The 21,355-nt window shown below is 45.5% G+C and overlaps 1 protein-coding gene across 3 annotated transcripts in view; it reads right to left on the bottom strand.

Annotated features, from left to right (window-relative positions):
* Window positions 1-7,782: 7,782 nt before the first annotated feature.
* MNT (MAX network transcriptional repressor) overlaps window positions 7,783-21,355 on the bottom strand; it is a 69,533-nt gene continuing 55,960 nt past the window's right edge. For all 3 annotated transcript variants that reach the window (XM_039508098.1, XM_039508096.1, XM_039508097.1), the window contains 2 exons: window positions 11,762-11,954; window positions 7,783-9,256 (listed from right to left, as the gene is read on the bottom strand). In XM_039508098.1, the coding sequence (XP_039364032.1) occupies window positions 8,541-9,256; window positions 11,762-11,954 (909 nt within the window). In that variant the 3' untranslated portion in view covers window positions 7,783-8,540. The remainder of the gene's footprint in view (window positions 9,257-11,761; window positions 11,955-21,355) is intronic.

Here is a 21,355-nt window from a genome sequence, read left to right as displayed (position 1 = left end):
AATACCACATTTACAAACGACGACCTTTTCCTTAACGCCGAAATGGCTGCTCCCAACAGCCGATATTTTGACTAACGAAGAAATCTAAAAATAAAAAGTGTTGGGATCAATTTTGATCTGCACCAACGCTGAGAGGTGGAAAGCAGGTCAAAAAGATTGGGGCTTTTCCGTTTATAATTCCACCGTCCTTTAAAAATAAATATCAAAAGGTTCCGATGGTACCTGGTTACTCGAGAAGAGGCTTAAGGGCCTGACCATGAAAGGGGTGAGCAGCTGCCAAGCACCTTCCACTCCCATTGACTACGAGAGAGTGAAGGCATCCCACCTGAGCAAAGTATTTACATACGTGGTTAAATCCAGCCCTATTCAGCAAAGCACTCGAGCACGCGCTTAACTCCTATTAAGGTCAATGGGGCCTAAGCAGGCGCTTAAGTGCTTTGATTGAATAGAAAGGGAGTGCTGAATTGGGGCCTTCTGGATCTGATCCAAAGCCCACGGACGTTGATGGAAAGACTTCCACTGACTTCCTTGGGCTTTGGATGAGACCTTCAGCACCTGGCAGTAACCCAGCTAAGAAATGTTTACCTTTATTCAACACCCTGCTTAATATACATCACAGAAAGCAAAGGGGGGAGGGGACACACAAACATCAAATGTATCTTTTTCACACGAGGCAAATTAAGTCTTCTCTCTCCCTCCCCTCCATCTCCATACACACACGATGATATTCTTCAAATCCCGCCCCACCCCGCCCCAAACAATTGTCACACTTTTTTTTTTTTTTTTTTTAAATGCAAAAAATTCACTCAGGATGCAGATCAGTCCAAAAGAGACACAGGCTACATACAAAAATCAGAGACACGATAAAATCTTTGCTTGAACTTCTCTACGTTTATAAACAGGCGTGCAAACAGACAATCACACCAACATCGACAAAAGCAGCAATATAGTCTCACCTCCAGCTAACCCACTCAAAGGCATTTTATTTTATTTATTTTTATTTTTGTTACGAAAGGCCACTTTTAATACAACCTCCCACCACCACCCCCCCGCCCCAACAAACCCCAAAACACAACAACAGAAAGACAAATAGGCCAACACTAGAATCCAACAGCCCATCTGATCTTTGGACCTGCTATTTTTCTGACACAATAATAAACTAAATCGTAACTGGTTGTTAAGTTTCCCGCTGATCCACCTGGATAAATTGTACACAAGTAGTAAGTAGAAGCAGTTGCAGATGGAACATCATGTCCATCAGATTCTATGGTGGGGGAAAGAGAAAAAAAAAAGAAAGAAGAAAGAAAAATAAGAATTAACCTCCCTTCGTCCCTGCACTACGCAAGCTTGATCCTGCTTTTACTGGGGACAATGGCAAAACTCCCACTGGCTTGAATGATGCAGAATCAAACCCTGAATAACTAGAATAATATGTTACTGTTTTTTCCCTTCCCACCCAACAGGACCCTTGAAGACAAACAAACAAAAAACGGCCCCCAAAGAGCTCTGTTTTCTTCCCAATTTACATTTCCCTTCAAGGAAGATTTAAGGCTCTTCAAACATTTGGATTTCAATGATGGACTAATATAACCGGGCGGCCTGCAGCTGCTAACAGCAGTACGTGGTTTTATTTCGCATTTTCCATGATCAGGCTAAAGTCTTACCACAGAGAATTTAGTACCAAACTGTACTTTTCATTGGATCGCCTGCACTTAATTAGAACACAGCAATACACACGCGCACACACACGCTCAAGATGAGGCCTGGACACAAAATTGGAGGTCCAGATCTGATTTTCCCCAAAGTTTGAGAGTGTTTAGGGGTGAGGTTTTGGTTTGGTCCCATCAGTGTATACATACACACCTGCACACATTATGTAGGCACACACAGCTCACGCGTATCCGTAGAGAGAAATACACACCATTATGTAGCTATATTGCCAGTCTTTTCCCCTCTACATTGTAATTCAACTGGAATACATTACACTCCAATTATTGTCCCTGCGGGTGTCCCTTAGTATTGTTAAGGGCCCCAATCTGGCACTCCTTGAGCACTTCAAACTCTCATCGTCGATGGGAAATACCAGGTCCCAAATGGACAGTGAACAACTGCTGTATTCTGACATGAGCACAGCAGGAGGGATTTCAAGGAACAGCTCACCTGTGACACTAACAAGCAATGCAATTTACTCCACGGGACTATGATCTCAGTAAGCCCCGTCCCACTGCACAAGCACTGTCCCCTGCTGTGGGTTTATCGCTTTGAAGAAATGAAATCGCCAACGATTAAGCAAAGAGAGGATCTACTTGCAGACTGAATGCTGGACACAGAAAGGGGATGGGTTATGTTTAAGCAGATAATTTGCCACCCAAAAACCAAAGCCTCGTCTTAATCACTTCAGGGACCTGTTGGAAAACACAAATGCTGTATCTGGTTTCTTCTATATGGGTGGTCTTCATAAAAGCCTTTATAAGCAATGATTATCTTTGTTTATATTATAGTAAAACGTACAAGAAACTTTTTGGTCACAACTAGCTTTCAAATCTACCTAATCTGTTCAATAGCCAGGCTCAAACAGACAGACACTACCTGCCCTGCAGATTGTTAGTCATTAAAATGCCTTCTCTTGCTCTGTCTGCTTACAAATTCAACCCAAGAGGAAAAAAAGGCCTGGTTTAAAAAGGAAAGTTAAAGCAAATGGTCTGACTTAGCCTCATATAAAACGAGTTCTTTTTGCTTCATATAGCAGTGCAGGTTGCAAGAGGTTTTCACTTTGGAAACTTTGATGTAAAAGCTGAACTCATCATACGCCCGTCTGAAGCACACCGACGCCCTGATCGTGCGACTGACAACGTGCAGGCGGGCTGCTGGCCCCCCCATGGATCCATCTTGAGGCAGCGGTTTGTCTGCGCTCCATCTGGTGCCGGAGCGGAGCCCAAGGCTGCTGTGCTACCAGGCATAGCCATTATTACCAGGAGCTTGAGTGGCATTAAGCACCACAACTGGTAGCATGGGACCGCATGATCGGGTCCTAAATCTTGCTGTCTCTTCCCAGTCTTTATTGAGTTTTATCGGAGAAAGGCAGGAGTCAAGGCTTCAGGAGCTGGCCATAAATTAGCAAGAGCCACCGGAATTGTAGTCACTCAAGGTCATGAACTCTGAATTCATGAGCTGACGAGGAAAGTTTTTCTACCAGAGCCTGATTCCACCGCCTTTACTCACACTGAGCAATGCTTATACCAACACTGCCATCAATATCTGGGGAGCTACATGCCTGAGAAAGTGCTACTTGACTAAAGGTGGCAGAATTAAGCCCCTCACTCCAATCTGAGTAAACCAAAGATATTTTGCGGCCAACACAATTCCCCAACACACACTACATTGTGTGTGTCTCCTGGGTGCTTTTTTCACAAGTGCCTAAGTGATTTAGGAGCAGAAGTCCTACTGAAAGTCATTAGGACTTCTGCTTCTATGTGACTTAGCCTTTAAAAATTCCAGCCAGTCTCCCGCTTTTTTTTTTTAGTTTGACATCAGGTAAAAGTGACTATTTATTATTATTATGATTATTTTAAAGGTATAGGTGCAGCTTTGATCTTTTTAAAAGCCCCAGCAATTTGTAGGTTATGAAAGGGAGAAATCAGGGCCTGACGAACACCATCTTGGACAACAGCAATGCTTTTAAGAACAGGGTACTGGGTGTGTGTGTGTGTGTGTGTGTGTGTGTGTGTGTGTGTGTGTGTGTGTGTGTGTGTGTGTGTGTGTGTGTGTGTGTGTGTGTGTGTGTGTGTGTGTGTGTGTGTGTGTTTGCTATCATGTTTTGCTCGGTGTGTCGTCATTCAGGCCTGCGCAATGTTAATGCAGAGTGGGTGTAGACCACTCCCAAACCAGAATGGGAACATTTTACACCCACTTGGCACAAGTATAAGAGATTACACAAGGTGCACAAGGCTGGAAAATGGGACCAGATTCTAATCTCAGACTGGTTGAGCTCCGCTTGGATTTACATCTAGGTGAGGTGAGGATCATACCCCATATTTAATGTGTCAGCAGCAAGGTTGTTTTTTTTTTTTTTTTAAGCACGTGATTTTTTTAAAGCTAATTTGTTTTTATTCCTGCTGGACGGCGTTTAGATGTAGCCGATACAGCAGGTTAGTTTTAGAAATTAGCTTGAAACAAGAGACTGAAACGGACTGACCCTCTGATTGCTTGTTCTCAGTACCCCATCTTGGAGTGCATCCTACACGGCACATAATGTTATACATGCACCAGGGCTTGTATAAAGGCTGCGTCAGGAAACACAGCAGTTCAAGTGCTTGATCCAAAGACCACTGAAATTAATGAAAACCTTTCCCCTGACTTCCATGGGCTTTGAATCAGGACTTAAATGACAGCAGCTGTCCCCCAGGAAACCCATTTTTACTGCCTTCTTTATGGTAGGATTACCAGTAACTAACATTATTCAACAACAGAAGAGATTTCTTGTAAACTTCATATTTATTTGTTTATTTATTTTGGGACATATTGATCTTCTGATGCCCAAAGTGTACAGATATAGATATATAGATATTTATATATTTATATATAGCTTTCTCCATAGGGAAAACACACATCTCAGAGGAGGAGAGACATTTCTAAAGTGCCCCTTGTGATACAGTACTGAACTTGATTTCTAAGAAGCATTTGAGTAACTCTGAAGTTTTTCAATGGGAATGGCAGAGTTGACGGCAGAGGAGTCGGGGTTGGGATTCCCACCCTAGGACAGAAAGAGAATCGTTGATTTGGAAAAAAACAAAACCAACAAAGAAGATATTTCGGATTGTCATGGAGAACAGGAATGACTACGGGGTTGGTCCAGGATGTCCAGGTTAGGTCTTACACCAGCACAGTTGTACCCACTGTCCACACCAGCGCTTTTGTCAGTGAAACCTATGTCGGTTGGGGTGTTTTTTTCACACCCTGGACCAACAAAAGTTTTGCCGACAAAAGTGCTAATGTAGACAGAGCCCCAGACTAGTTGACTGGCTTGGGTCTGGCCAGATGGGAGGAGCCTTACTTGTAATGGGGCTAGTTAACATCACTGAAGGGGACGTCCGGCAGAACTAAATGACAGGAAGTGAAACGGGGGTGTTACCCATCATCACGCCTACGGTCACCACCACATTTTAATCTACAGACAGGAGGAGGAGAAGATTCGAAGGCTGGCAAGATGACACGCCCACGCAATAAAAGCCATTAAAGAACCCACAAGAAAATGGACTCCCCTGTGTAAAATGAAAGCAGCACTTCCTTTTCTCCTCAAACACTTTTCACTAGAGAAAACTCTGAGTTGGAGGGTGGGTGTTTTTAGGAATAACTCTGTGTCTATTTCACTGTTAGTAATCCAGTGTGTTTTACGAAAGGCTCTCAGGCGCCCCTCCTGGGCCATATTTTCCAACACAGAGAAAGCAGATCCACATGCAAAAATGTGTGCGCAAGAGCACCCAAAGTTGCACATGCAATGACTAAATTTCCTGCAAATATGGATAATTGTGGGTCCAACCCTGTGGGGTCCTGGGTGCCCTCAACCCTTCTCAAAGGACTCACTAGCCACATTTAATAATAATAATTGGAGATATACCAATCTCCTAGAACTGGAAGGGACCTTGAAAGGTCATCAAGTCCAGCCCCCTGCCTTCACTAGCAGGACCAATTTTTGCCCCAGATCCCTAAGTGGCCCCCTCAAGGATTGAACTCACAACCCTGGGTTTAGCAGGCCAATGCTCAAACCACTGAGCTATCCCTCCCCCCTCCATTTGTCCTAGCTGGCAATTTGTATGTGTCATCGCAGTAACCACGTGCAGATGAGCTCTAGCCCCTGGATCGGAGTCTTTTGAGAAACGTAGCCTTCGTCGGTGAGAACTGGGACTTCCCTGTTTTGCTTTTGTTATCCTTTAGAGCTCCACCAGTTGGACCTGTGCAAAGGGCAGGTGGGAGCTCTATTCCCCCTTTCCCTCTCAATAGGTTCAAGAGACAAAGCCACACAGTTATTCCTGAACAGGCAGGCAACCCTGCCACACACATACCATGCTTTCGAGGCTCTCTGATGAAAGTCACTGTCCTGCTGGCTAACTCTAGATCTCCGCTGAGGTCCAACTCACACAAGAAATACAACTTTACTGGAGAAATCTGAATGCACAAAGGAGCACATAACCCTGTAGCAATTCTGTTACCTCCACAATGTTAACAGGACATTAGTAGTGACTAGGAATCAATTTGTATAAAGGTGGTTTGGGGATAGGGCCTAATTCACTTTAAGATCTGACTGCTCTGTAACTGACAGCGTGCTAGCAACACAGGCTTGTGAACAGGGATTATTTCCCCTGACAACTGTGCTCCTCACTTCATGCAAGGTTTTATAAACACGGGCCTATTACAATTCTTAGGAGAAATATCCTTGTCTACATGGGCAAGGGAAACTGTGTTAGATCTCTGCTAGCAGCAACCACTCCTTCTAACAGTTCCAACTGTAGTGTGGGGCAGGGGTAGATTTTCAAATTAAATTTAAACAACCCTATAGTAACTATCTGACTCTGATGATGCCAGAGAGTCAAATCCTGCAGTCCTTACTCTGGTGAAAATCCCACTGAAGTGAATGGGAGTTTTGGACAAATACGGTCAAAAGGATCCATTCCCTAGGGAAGATCTCAACTCAGAAACAAATTTGCACACTAAGTGGCTAGGGTGGTGAAGGTACCCGATCGCTTGACTAGTCAACACACACCTGACATCCTAATCTGGGTTGGTGTCACTTCCAAAGGAGGTTGAGTTAATTGCACCTTTACTCCCACTGCTAGCCATTTCCAGACAGTAACATGATACGAAAGGACAGATGTTTGCATAGGGACCACCATCCCCTGGTCCTGTCACGTGCAAAACTTCCCCTCGCTGCAGTGGGAGTTTTGCCTGCATCAGGATTACAGCTCAAAAAAGAAGAAAAAGGAGAACATTAGCAATAGTACGACATGGGAAGTGGGACAAGGAACAGAAGATTCAAACAATGGATAATTAAACATGTCTTGAGCAATCACTGAATAGAATGGGAAGTACCTGTAGAAAATCTGCGTCTCACTGAAGTCAATAGGAATTTTGCCACTGACTTCAGTGGGATCTTGTTCCACCACGACGAAAGATGGAACAAAATTGTACCAGAAACCTTGGGATGCTTTAAAGTCGTCACTTCAGATAAGAAGGGGGTTGCTCTTTAGTCAGATTTCACTGTATTTTGTAAGACACACTGTCAGGTTCTATATACTGATTTACTGGAATATACTGTTACCCTATACAAAATTAAATTCCATTTCATTTGATTTTTTTAAAAGCTCTTGCCCCTTGGAGCATTTCACAAGCATATTTATCCATTTTCTAATCCGTTCACTATCCTGCACTAAAACGTGGTCACATTCAGGCAAAAAACCACCACAAACCAACCTCATTTTTGGCGGCTTTCTCGTCCCAGGTTCCATTCCACCCAACTGGCGAAATATATTGCAACGCCACTAGTTCTAAATAACTGCCTCTGTCAAAATCCTTTTAGGGAATGGGACTGGGGTGAGGAATCTTGAAACAGATAGAGCCGTGCACAGAGAGTTCTGTGAAATCAATTATTGCGTTAGAAAAAAAAACAACCCAACCCCAACACAAAACATATTTTTAAACCATGAAAACAACAAAGATGACATTTTCTTTTGACAAAGCTGTAAAAATGGAGTCATTTATGAAATTCCAACAAATGAAGTCCGGTTGTGCATTCGTTTTCCTTTTATTAAACAGGACAGAGAATTTCCTTTAAATGCCATAACAAGTCACAGTGATTTCAGATGGTTACTGAAATGTCATATACTGAAGGGAAATACCTTTAACATGTTTTTTTTTTTTAATTTGTCATCAAATATCTGTACCCTGGTCCACTAAACCATCTGTCTTTAAAGTTTCTTTTTTTAAAAGAGGACACTCTGCTTTCTTCCTCCAAAAATTAACATTTAAGTTGTCTAATAATCCTGCAAACAATCAACCTTGCCAAAGGCCTTCTCTGCTGTTATATTTATTTATATATATGTAGCTTTGGGCAGATACATATACATATAAATATAGACTTCTATGATTTTTTTTCCCATTCTACGCACTGTCTCAATAAAGAGATCAGCCTTTTTTATTCCACAAAGAAGCAACACATGAAAGGGAAAAATTAAAGTCTTAAGAACATCATATTCATATTTCACTGATTACACGTAAAAGGAAAAAAAATCACTATGAACAACTGTCATTAAAGTTTTCTCTGATTAGCGAAATTCAAGTGCAGAGAAGCCCCCGTTTCTCATTACCACTTCCAGGTTGGTTACTAAAAGATTAAGGATGGACTTGGCAGTCCCAACCTTAGGTGTGTCACTCTTCCCTGGTTCACAGAGTTCCTGCACTTTTCTCCCTTGGAATCGGACGTGGTTGGAATGTATGGAGTTTCAGGAAAGGTGGCCTGCCAAAGACTTTGCCAGCGGGCTTCCACACTAGGCCAGTTTCAGCGTGCTCACAGGGAATGATGGCATGGTGACCATAGTTACCGGGTTTAGCACTGTTTGCCCAACTAACTGTTGATGGTGGACAACTTGTGTTCCTACAGCAGGTTTGGTCATCACCGCTTGCTGGCCTAGGTTTGTGGTTCCATTCACTTGCTGGTGAGAAATCGTGTGAGCGATGTGGCTCACAACCGGTTGGCTGACGGCCACGGGCTGAGGATAAATGGGTAACTGCTGGCCGAGGTGGGTCATTTGATTTATGGTTGCCGGGTGCACAGTGATGTGGCCGATAGGCTGAGCAGCAGTGGTGAGTTGCACGGGGCTGGACGTGGAAGGTGCTATGTGAGCGATGTGCTTGGTCTGCGGACCCTGAATCACGTGGTTGACAGTCTGGATGACCGACGCGTGGGTGGTGGCGGTGTGGGCGATAACAGTCGATTGCACCGTCGAAGCCGCCACGATGTGAGTCTGTGCGGGGATGATCGCCTGCGGCTGGACCAGTGCCTGGGTCTGGAGGGGCGGCGGTGCGTGGGGTGGGGTTTGTTTCTGATGCAGAGGCAGGTGCTGAGGCAAGACTGCCGGGTGGTGGGAAGCAGCATTCGGAGGGACAGCTTTCAGTAGCTCGGGGTGCTGGCGCTGGATTAGTTTTGGTAATGAGTTCACGGGCCTGTCGTCTTCCATGTCTTCGTCAATGTTGTCTTCGCCCTCTGGAAAAAAAATGAAAGGAAGAAATTGGGGTAAACAGAACAGCAGTGGACGAGCCTGACTATCCAGCCTCATTTCCAGGGCACGAAGGGAGGAACCGATTATAACTGTAGGACGGAGTTATCACTCTATAGCATGAAGGTAGCCCAACCACACTCAGGTTCTACATCTTCCTTTGAACATAGGCTCGGCCAATCCTTGCAGCCAACCTCTCCCCACTCCCAGTAGATTGCCAAGAGGGGGATTCTCTCAGCAGGGCAAAGCCCGCCTTAGAAAGTGAGACACCCCAATTGAGAGTGGTGCCCTGGAGATGCCAGGCAGGGGGAGAGAAATCAGACAGTGAGAGTTGCCTCCTGTGATGGCGGCAGGGACAGTACTCAGTCCTCTCTTTACAAGGGGTGAATTCCGTCTCAGCTTCACAGGTGCTCAGGGGAGGTTATAAAAAAAGGCTGCATGGGAAACAGATGGAGGTCTGCCCACCCACGGGCTACAGGACTAGGCCAAATCCTAACTTGGGGAGTTTTCTTGTCATAGAGAGACCTTGCTAATTGGGACTCTTCTTTTTACTTTCCACCAAGTCATTTCATCTGTTTGCACCTCTCTTTCTGCCCTCGGATCAGGAAGGAAACTGAGATGGGGAAATATGGCAGCTAGTTTCCCTACCCTCTGGCTACAGAAAAAGGAGACTGGTCCAGCCAGTGAACTGCTGAGTCAGTGCAGGACTGTGGGGACCCCAGTGAGACCAAGACCTTGAGCATGGTACTTTGCATTGCTCATTCTAAAGCCAGCAATGCAGTGGCAATTACATATCTTGAAAGATGCGGTGGCTTGGGAGAACTAGGGAAGACCTTTCCCTCTTCCCAACCCTTTAAGAGATCCTTCCCTGCAGATGGCAGCTCAAGAGAGGGCTGACATCATTCCACATTTCCATCAGCCTAAATTCTGAGTTTGCTGGTGCTCAGACACCATGGTGATGGGCATAGTACAAGAACCTGGGCAGAACTGCTGAACTCAGGTTTTCCCTTTCCAGCTGCTGCTGTATCGACTGCCTGTAGTTTCACAGGCGGATTCCATTGCTGTTTGAAAGAATTGATACAAATGGTTACAGAGTGCTAACCTCAGCCAAAGCATGTCCTTGAACGGTCTATTCTTCATATGGCAGATCACAAGTCAAGCCAAAAGCATGGCCCCTCCTATCTTACTGATAAACTTGTTACAGGGCAGATGTATGTGAAAAGGTTTTACCTCCATTAACAACCGTTTACTTTTCATCATGGGTCCTTTTCAATATTAAGGCTCATTAAACTGTTCAAATGCACTGGTGACTTCCTCCTCCATTCAGCGCCCTTCTAAAGGCTCTTGTCTACATGGCAGAAAAAAATCTTGAGATTTCAGTACAAATACACCTGTTGCTTTTTATTCGCTCAGTTCTGACAAGCAGGAATGCGCGCTGGCATTAGATTACAACTGGGTTTTGAATGTGGGGAGCTGAGTCTTACAATGTAGGAGGTCCAACATGCAGGTTTTACTGGGGAAAACAGCACTTGCAAATAATAACACTTTGTATGTACATAGAACCTCTCCTGCAAGACCATCCCTGTGCTTTATGGAGGTGGATAAGAATGATCTCCCCCCAGGTGAGAGGCTAAGGACAACTTTTACAAAAGTGCTCTCTGACTTCGGATGCCGAACCCAAGAAACTTTGTGCCCGATTTCCAGAAGTGCCAAGCACCCACAGCTCCAGGGGAAGTTGGCAAGAGCTTCTAGTGCTCTGCACGCTGATAATCAAGCACTGGGCTGTGAACCTGGGCACCCAAAAATGGAGGACAAAAAACTGGGCCAAACTGGTGTGATTAGAACTCAGGTCACCTGGTTCCCAATTCTGTGTTCGTATCACCAGGGCTCTCTGCTTGAAGCCTGATTTCAGGATTGGATGTATTATTACAGCTCAACTTTTGATGATTACCCACCTGTTAACGGGCACGAAAAAATCCCATTCAGTTCCATCTTCAGGAGAGGCCTGAAATACCTAGTGCATGTAGCACAATTTAAAACTGGATAGCAGGGTTTGCAAACACATACTATTCTGTAATACATAAGCATGTCGCATATTTGAATCCTTCAGCAGCATTTGGAAAACATTGTTCACATGGTCGGATGCAACAATGGTCCTTAGAAAAGCAGTGTGGATGCAGCTACCTGCCTGTGAAAGCCATTTGGCTGACAGTGTTAAACTGTGCTGGGAAGATATTTCAGCTAGTGTGGACCAGGCTAAAATGGAGCTTTTCACCAGCTGAAACTTGTCCACTTCCACGTTCTATTCCAAAACCAAAACATGGGCTGGTTTAGTCAAAAGTCTTAATGACCCTGAAAGGAGATTCCATCGTTTAGCACCACATTCACAGATCTGGGATGAAACTGAGAGGAAACTCAGGTTGTTTCACATGGTTTCAAGGTCAAACTAGCACCAGGCAATAACACAGCAATAACAGAGAAGCTAACGGTACCTGATGCAGTCGAGGTAGATGCCTGGTCATCCTCTGGCTGAACTGTCTGTCGAATAATCCTGTCAATTTCCAGGATGTCCATCCACTGGCTCAACTCATTCTTCAGTTCGGCCAGTCGCTGCTGGGTAGCGATCTTCTCCCTTGCCAGCCGCTCCATCTCATGTTCATATTCCTTCTCCTTTCTTTTTAAAGTCTAAGGACAGGATGAAGAAAGCAATGGAAGAAATGCAAATAAAAATGTGACCCACTGTAACCAGGACAAGCCCATTGCCTTTGCCATTAGAACATAAGAACGAACATAGTGGGTCAGACCAAAGGTCCATCTAGCCCAGTGTTCTGTCTGCAGACAGTGGCCAATGCCAGGTGCTCCAGGGGGAATGAGCAGAACAGGGAATCACCAAGTGATCCATCCCCTGTCGCCCATTCCTAGTTTCTGCCAGTTGTCTTCACTTTATCACTCGTTTCCAGTCAAGGCTACACTTTCTAAATCCTCACAGTAAAGGAGAGGGCTGGAGACAACCATAAAAAACAGAACACTCTACTTGGTCCATCCTATGGAATCTCCCCCATAATAGGAATAGTGCTGATCCCAGTGTCTGAGCACAGCACCACAAATGAAGTGATTCATGGGCCAAAATCCAATCAGGTATAAGTAAACTCTAAGCAACTCCACAGGCATCAGTAGAACTGCACCTGCTTGCATTAGGTCTGAATTTAGCCCAGTATAGCCACTGGTCTGCGTAAATAAGGGGTGTGTGTGGTTTAATCGTGCCAATAATCATTTCTCCTTTGGAAAGTCTTAATAGCCTTACATCAAAATAAACAGCGGCAACTGTGGCCTACCTCCCCTCAAATTACAAAATACTAGGCTAGGAATAAGCCCCAGCTACATTAAAGGCCTAATTTTGATCTCTGAACTGTCAAGGCAGTTGTGGCTCTCTGGGACAATGCAGATCACAAAACCCACGATGCAGTGTCTGAGACACGGGGACAAAGCATTCTCGGTTGAAGGGAACCAGCCATGGAACGAACTTCCAAAGGACACAGGAGACTCCAGAGTCGAACCGTCTTTAGAAAAAGCTGCAACACCTTCCTCTTCAAAAAAGCTTTTCCACCACAGCAAGGACGATGCCCCAACATTAACATCCCCAGCTACCAACATGCCCCCTCCATAAAAACCAAACCAAAACACCCCCATAAGACTTAGAACAACCAAACTTATCAACCAGTCAGGCCAAAAAATCCAAGAACAAACAAACAAACAAAAATACCCCAAGAGGATTTTACCTAAAAAAGGGAGGGAAGGACGGAGAGAGAGAGATCCTACCACTGACTTACTTTCTGCTTCTGTTTAAGCAGAAAGTATTTCTGCAGTGTACCTTATTATCACTGAAATCTTCAAAAGTGACTAGCGATTTCATCTCCTTCAGCTTTTGGGTGCCCAATCTAAGATGCCTTCCAGGGGCCTGATTCTCAGAAAGCACTGAGCTTCCCCCTCTAAAAATCAGACCCCTTTAAGCTGTCTGATGTTGGGCACCAAAAACAAACACACACAAAACCCAACAACCACTGCTGAAAATCTTGACCCAGAACTTGATATCTATACGGAGCTCTGATCTGTTTAGCCTTTACATACTCAGAAAGGGACTGCTTAATTCGTTACCGAAAAACACAGTGACCACTGTTCTCACCTCAAAGTGCAATGTCCTGCTGAAAATGTAGGTCCCGGTCATGAGATGCACTGACCATGACTTTGCAAGATCGGTCCCTTACTGTAGGACCACAGCACCAAGTAACTGAGCAGCATAATCTATGTTGTAGTAGCCAAGGCAAATTGTGGCCTACATTATAATAATTGCACCTGCCATTTGCTTGCTGATGCTTTTGTTTCTGTATACAGTTTAGATCACAAAACTTACTGGATTTGTCAACCAAAACTTGTGGGAATCGTGTTCATTGCAATCTAGATTAGGTGGCACTGGGCCAGGTGACGTAATAAGGAGAAGCACACAACACAACAACTTATTGTGCAAGAAACTTCTCAATACTGCTTCCTCCCCTCCTTGACAAACAGTAACAGTTGGCTGCAAAGCTCATGAACCCGTGCTCTTCAAAATGTAAGATTTGCCACATTAGAGTGAACTTATAGTCTGCCAAGGTCGGCACCATGTCTCTGGCAGTGGATCTTGCCGGATGCTTCAGAGCAATGTGAAAACATCCTCTAATCCACCTGGCAAACTCTGCAATGCTGTGCATGAGAGATGGAGAAAAGTCCTTAGTGGCCGATTCTAGTAGCAGGTGATCCAAATCAACTAGGAAACAGAGCAGGCTTCCTGAAACTCATCCCTCTTTAATGGTAGGAAAATGGGCTCTAATGGCCTGATCCAGAGCAGTGCTGAGCACCTACAACTCCCTTTAACTCCAGTGGGAGCTTTGAGTGCTCAGCGCCTCTCAGGATCAGGCCCTAAGCATTCTACAGTGAAATGATTTACAGCCAAAGCCGGATTTGTCAAGTAATTAGATTCTGCTGTGTAAGTCACACCCGCTGGAACTCCATCTTTCTCTGGTCCATATTCCGCTTTGGATGGATCAACAGAAGAGATGACAGCAGCAAGGTGACAGAGGAGATTATAGAAGAGACACTGGGATATATGGATCAGTCAGACACTTCGACCTGCCCGGACAGCGGCCTCATATGGAAGGTCTTTGTTTCAAGGACATTCTGCTCTCAGTTTTCAAATAACTAGACTCCCAAAAACGACAGATCCAAATCACAGCAGGATAAACTCAATCCTTCCAAGGCAGATATTTCATATTCCATGGAGCATACCCCATACAGGGTCTTTCAGATGAGGCCTTAAAAAAAAATCAAGATCACATCTGGTCTCAATGAATACTAAAGATCCCACTGCACGTTTCATAAGAGAAAGGGCTTGCCCCGCATGCACATTTTCCCCTCCCCAAAGTGCTCTGTGGCTTCTTTACCCATCTGAGTGCAGTTCTGTCTCCCAGACACGGCTGCATTTAAGTGAATTCTGCATGTGCACAGTTTGGGACCCATTAGAATGCAAGGCACAATCACTGCTGAAAACTCGAGTAGTTTGCATTTTCCATTATCTAAATCTCAGATTTGATCGGTGAGGGTCGTCGCCTGTGGCAGGGAAGGGAGGAGGAGGAGGAATGATTATAAATGAAAACAAGAAGAAAAATAATCATATACATGTTTTCTCCCATAAAACCACTTTAGCTCTATGCAAATATAACCCGGACTCTTGAACGCGTCTAAGTTCGTTAAGTGTTTTTCTTTCAAACAAACCAGACACTTCACTCTACATTCCGCCACCCCCACCCCCACCTCGAACAAAACTCAGAAATTAAGACCCAAGAAACGAATCTGATTCCTGTGGAATGTGAAAGTCAGACCCTTCCCAGCACCGTGCTTCCACCCCGCTGACTTCCTAAGCTCCCTGCCAGAACACTCTGACTGTACGTGCGTGGCAAACGCTGACATGGAAAGAGGCTCTCTTAAGGACATCGGCAAATGAATCACGGATGCAGAGCACATACAAAATGTAGGAAACATAAGCTGATGAAGCAGCAAAGGAGGCAGTTCAGAGCCCTAGCAGGGGCGTTCCGCCAAAGCAGCAGCATGAGCCTGAATACTCCTTCCACCCCCCTCCTCTATCCCAGTCCGAGGGCGTCCCTTGCTGCTTCTGGGCTGTAACCTGCCTTCAGCGCAATAGGAGTTACTCTCCGTTCCTGACTTCAGCCTCACTTCACCTCTCCTAGATCCCTGATCAAATTATGAAGCAGGAAAGGCTGCAAAGGAGGTGGAATGCGCACAGCTCTCTTTGCACCGCTGGGCAGGAGGCAGCCTGAGATCTGTGGCTTGGCCACTGAAGGGAGGTGGCCAGTGATCTGCTGTCCAAAATCTGGGGAAGGGCCATGGACAGCGTTGTCATAGTGAAACAGCTCCCCGGATGCTCTGTGGCTTGGGAAGGGCAAGTAAACTCTTCCCATCCCAACACCTCCGCCGAGCTCACTTGTTCTGGCCTTATGCCAGCCCCTAAAACAGTCATGTCTCAAAATATCTCCAAACAGGATGGCAGATTGCGCTTCCCATTCGGGGGGCGACATGGGCATTCTGAAGAGCAACACAGTTTGAAAAAGTGCTGCTAATAGGGGAGGGATGGATAAAAGCCAGCAATACCTTGCATCACACGGAAATGCTGAAGTCAAGTAAGAAAGAAAACATATGCTGTCCTTTTCTGCTAGCACCCACTAACAGAGCAGTGGAACCCTTCAATATATTGATCACCAGAGAAGGAAAAAAGATGCTGTGTCAATGCAGTCTGCCTAGTACACAAAGGCATAGCAAACAAAACACCACTATGAACCTAGTTTTATTACAGTGGACTATACATGTAAAGTCAATGCATCAGATAGTGACCAATTTAGAAAGAAAGAAAGAAAGAAGCAACAGCTGATCTTGACAGACGTTTCCATTTGCTGAAGCCTTAAGCCAGCAGTGAGGCACAGGGGGTACGGACCCTAATGGGGTACAGACCCTTTCAGCTCTAGGTGTCTAATTACAACTGCATTCGATGTCAGTGCTGGCTGTGAATAAGGAGAGGCCTTGAGCCCCCTGGGCTTCAATTATGAGCCCAAAAGAGAGGTAATGAGTAAAATCTGCAAAAGTGTCCAAGTCCCATTTTCAAGGCCCCAGGAGCGGAAATCCCATTTTCAAAAGGGACAGGAATTTAGAAGTCTAAGTCACACAGGTGCTTTTGAAAATGTTACCCAAAGAGATTTTCACACAGCTCATCGTGGCTGTTTCTCCCCACTCACATCCAGAACTCACTGAAGTCTAGAGCAAAACTTCCACTGATCTTCCTCATGCAGGATCAGCCCCATGATCTTTAGAATACAGGCACCGAGACCCCAGTTCTACCAGTGTGTCTCCCAACAGGATACAACCCCATACACGTTAACAATCCCGAAAGTCAACTGACTCAAGATTTCTTTGGGAAACCCTCAGTGCTTGCTTAACTCTAGATTAAGATGAGGCTCTTAATTTGTTAGCTACAAAAACAATGAAGTGGGGTGGCTCCTGCTTCCTCCTTACAGAAAAGCTGAGTCAAAACTATATTAATGAACCACAGAAATTACTGGCCTCTTTTTTCCCCTCTAACGCAAACAAAGCAACTATCTTAAAACTGAACCCAACTAATTTATACTAATTGGCCAAATTCAGCTTTGGCATAAGCGGGGGGATGGATTTAAATGGGATTGCCCTCACTTTATGCCACAGCTGGACTGAGTTCGGTGTAAATAAACTTTTACAAGTTAATATTTTCACTCCAAGGGGAGAATGTTTTCATTTTGTTTAAACGGGCAAATTATACTAGAATACCCCCTAATCTCAGAGGTATATAATGGAAATCGCTGACATCTTATAGCAGCAATGGCAGGCACTGGGACAATAAAATGCAGGCAAATCAGCTGTTCTATGGATACTCTAAATGGGGAATAGAGGGGTCAGAGCTCTTGATTGTATTCCAGCTCTGATCTCTAATCTTAGGAGTCCTAGTTTAAATCCATACAAGGCTGCAGTGGCTTAAAATCCATATGGTTCTTTTAAAGCCCATTATTCTGCAGCTTCTCATTGGGCTGTGGCGGGTACATTACAAAACTATGCAACACAATACAAGGTAGCTGTGTTCTGATTTCTAAAGCAGCAGAGGAGACTGGGGGAAGACGCATGTTCCTATTCTCGGCCGTAAAAAGATTCCTGCTCTGGAACAGCCTTCACGTGAGCTGAGTAGGAGCTGTCACCTTGCAATGTAAGCAAGGGAGAAATGAAAAGGAAAAGCCTGCCAATAAAATCCTCATAAACCCATGTGCACACACCAGCCCTGCTACCGCTCTCCACACATAATCTCCCTCCAAAGACATCCCCACGTGATTCTCCACATGGCGTGATGAGTGAAAGGAGAACGCAGAGCCAATTCTGCAGCCTCTGAACCCGTATCTCGCACGTCACCAGAATGCCGACTCGGGTTTTGTTTCCTGCGAGCGAGCGAAGAATCCAGGCGCCAGAAGAGTGTGACGCCAGGTGAGGCAGCGCAGCTTCTTGGGTTTAATTAGCTACACACATTTAATTACCAAAAGGAAAGCGGCCCCCTAGCAACAGTGACTAGACACTCTCCTAGCTGCCGAGGTCAGAGATCGCGGGCTCCTGCTCGCTCAGTGCTCCACTCCCCCACAGCTCACATGGCTCTGGCACCACTCCTTGGAAAACAGACTGTCTGCATGGCAATGCTCCATCCCTTCCTCCTCCCATCCACCGCCGCCTCCGCCCCCCTTAGAAGCAGAGCTCCACATGTCAGCCGCCTGAGCCCCTCCCTCTGCTGGGAAATGACTTGACCGGGTGCCAGCTCACAACAGCCACCCACTGTAGCTACACATTCCTTGTAGGGCTTGTGCAAACAGCTCTCCTGACACTGGTGCACGCACGTACGTGCACGGCGGGGCTCTCCAAGAGGAAGCTCTCCGAGCGCACTGAGATAAGCAGCCCTGCCAGAGAGCTCTCTCTAACTCCGCAAGCTCCTCAGAGGCTGCACATGTCAAGATGCATTTCGCAGCCACCGCAGCGTGGAGCCTAATGCCACACAAGGCGTTCTTATTCATCAATCAGTACGGGCAGGATCTTTCCCTCTGCTTTAGTCTCACCCATCCGAGGCTCTCCTTGTCCTTTACAAACACGAACCACCCAGCTTTGCACCACCCAGCCCCTACGCACATATTGCTACAGCTTTTTAAAAAAAAAATAAAAAAAAAATCAGGCACTGGAGTTGCATTCACCAGAGACAGAGCTGGCGGTGGAAATGAAACCGCTGGGCACCAGCTGATCCCTGTACAGCACCTCCAGCTGGAAGCGTGGTCGCTGCAGACGCCCTCTCCTCTCAAGAGTTTCTGCTCTGAGGGCACGGGATCGGCTTTAGTGCGCAGCGAGGGCCCCTCGGGTGAAAAGCTGACTCAAGAGCATTCCCTGTCCGTTCCAGGCCCTGGGGCCAATGGAGAGTCCTGCCTGCAGGATGCAGCAATTGCAAAGGTCTTGCTGTGCTTGCATCTCCCACACCGTAGGGCGTAAGTAGGTCAGAGGTGAATTTCATCCTGATTCTTTTAGCATCATCCAGAGGTCATTTTAGACAAAGCATCTGCCTGTCCATAGCTGAGCATTCTCAACACCCACCAGTGTCAGACACGGGGTTGCCAGATAATTCACCTGGAAGGGCACAGGGATATCCAAACCCCATCTCTTCTGGATCTTCTTACCTATGCACCCTCAGCCATGCAAAGCATCTTCCAACAGCCCTCCCAGTCCCCCAGCACAACGCTGCTAAAAGAAGAATTCTTATTATCGTGCCTCTCACAATGGGAACCTAGCCTCCAGGTACTACTGCAACACAAACAATAGTCATCCCCTACAACAACTGCATATTTTAAAAAATAGGATCCAATTATCTATATTCTCCCATTTTACCTGATCTTGTCTGCTGGATCTGCAACAGACTTAGAAAACAAGACTAGACCGGGCAGGGAAAGAAATACCAGACCACCGATAATGCAGAGCAAAATTTACAAGGAATGACGTTTTGATAAAGGAATTTATACGAATACCCCGAATTCTTCTCTTTCTAGGTCTGATATTTTGTTAAAGCGGCTGCACGTGTATCTGGGACAGTGGCAGGTTTTTAACTGCAACTGACCCACTTTCTGTAGCTGTCACTCTGAATGGAAACTGTCAGAGAAGACAAAGCTAAGACTCCGGGAAGGAATTTTCAGGGGCTCCTAACTGGGATGAAGATTAAATTGTCTGCCAAGATACGGAGAGATGCATGTTCCCCATGTTTGGCCCGGGTCTCCGAGCCTGAATGGTCAAATCCTTTGCTTAGAGCAACGTCCTTTACAAAGGAACACTTCCTCCTTCCAGGCTGCCTTGCCATTTCCATCAGGATATAGTCCCATTAGGAGCTTCCTGTCCTGAAGTGGAGACGTGCACGTCGCACAGTCTCATCTGATCCCCTCTCACCAGATAATGGTCTGGCCTGACTGTGTTCACAGGAGACTGCTTGCCCTCTGCAGTTCTTCTCTCCCCTCAGCAAAACATGGCGGGTTTCAGCTTGTGAATAGACTGAAATACCGTAACAAAGGAACTTTTGTACAACCCAGAGGCTGAGCTCACAAACATACCTAATAATAATACTCAGCACAGTACTCTGCCTCCCCCACATGCTCTACGAGTATTAACTGTTGAATCCTCCCCAAGCTCCCGTAAGGTAGTTCATTAGTATTATCATTCTCATTTTATAGATGGGGAAACTGAGGCTAAGTGACAGCGCCAGAGCTGGGATTAGAATTCCAGAGTCCAGTCTCCCAGTCCTGTGCTCAGACCACACCTCCATCTCTCTCTTTCGCCCGTGGTAGATGGCTTCCAATTTAAAAGGAAGCTGGGAGGTAGAAGATCCATAAACAAAAGCTGCGTGTGTGTGTGTTTGGTTCTCAAACTTTCTGAAACCAATGAGTATTGTCTTATTTTGGGAACACGTGGAGGGGCAGGAGAGGAGTGTGTGTGTGACGGGGGGGGAGGAGGGGGGAGGGGAGGATTTAAAACAACAAATCAGCCATTAAATGTTATAAACAGCCGGACTCCTGCTGATTCTCCCAAGAAACAGCTTGGAAAGAAGAACCAGCTTCTCCACAAGAAGAACCATATAGTGATATCTTCCCATGGTCCTTTTACTGAGCAAGGGATGATCTGGCAGACGGTATATAGTTGATTTTTCCTTTGATGTGTCCTCTGAGCACCTCCCTATTGTCCTGCACCATCCCTCCAGCGGAGGACTGGAAGGAAGCCCATCTATATCTCCAATAATTTGCTGCTGAGCAACATGGAGGCCGTCACTCCTCTATAAGGGGAGAATGCACGAAAGGAGTCAGAAACCATGAATGGAAATCAAATGCAGGTAGCTTGCATGGCAGTGTGGGAAACTAACCACTAGGACACAGGGAGTTCTGGTGTTTTAAAACAGAAACCTCTCCGCGCAGGTTGAACCACCAATATAGATCATTTTAAAAACAGCAAACTCTCAACTACTCTCAGTTACCCAAGAATTCTTTCCATCTACCACGAAGCTCAAAAAGAACCCAACTGCACTAGATCATCAGGAGATTCATTTTTCATCTGTAGCGCTCCTCTCCTCTGGAGTGACAGAACAAGCACTTACAGAGATGATACATGATCAAGGACAATTGTGATGGTACTGCAGGAGTCCAAGGTTAGTGATCGCTTTGTCAGTGTAAAAAATAAAGGCTTGCACTATACCATTGCAACACTGACACTATATTTAGGCATTTAGAATGCCCCGCTTTTTCAGGTTTAACCATTTTCCACCCAAAAAAAGATCCTTTTGGCTAGAATTTCTCCCGGTGAATATTGGGAGAGAGCTGATTGAGATTTTTCACGTAAATTAATTTGACTGGCTTTGAGCTATCGAAGCACGAAAAAATAAAAGAACGAAGCATTTTTCA

The sequence above is a fragment of the Mauremys reevesii genome, linkage group 20, assembly GCF_016161935.1.
Source record: "Mauremys reevesii isolate NIE-2019 linkage group 20, ASM1616193v1, whole genome shotgun sequence".
NCBI lineage: Eukaryota > Metazoa > Chordata > Testudines > Geoemydidae > Mauremys > Mauremys reevesii.
The sequence above is the reverse complement of the archived record's forward strand: the minus strand, read 5'-3'. Positions and strand labels throughout refer to the sequence as shown.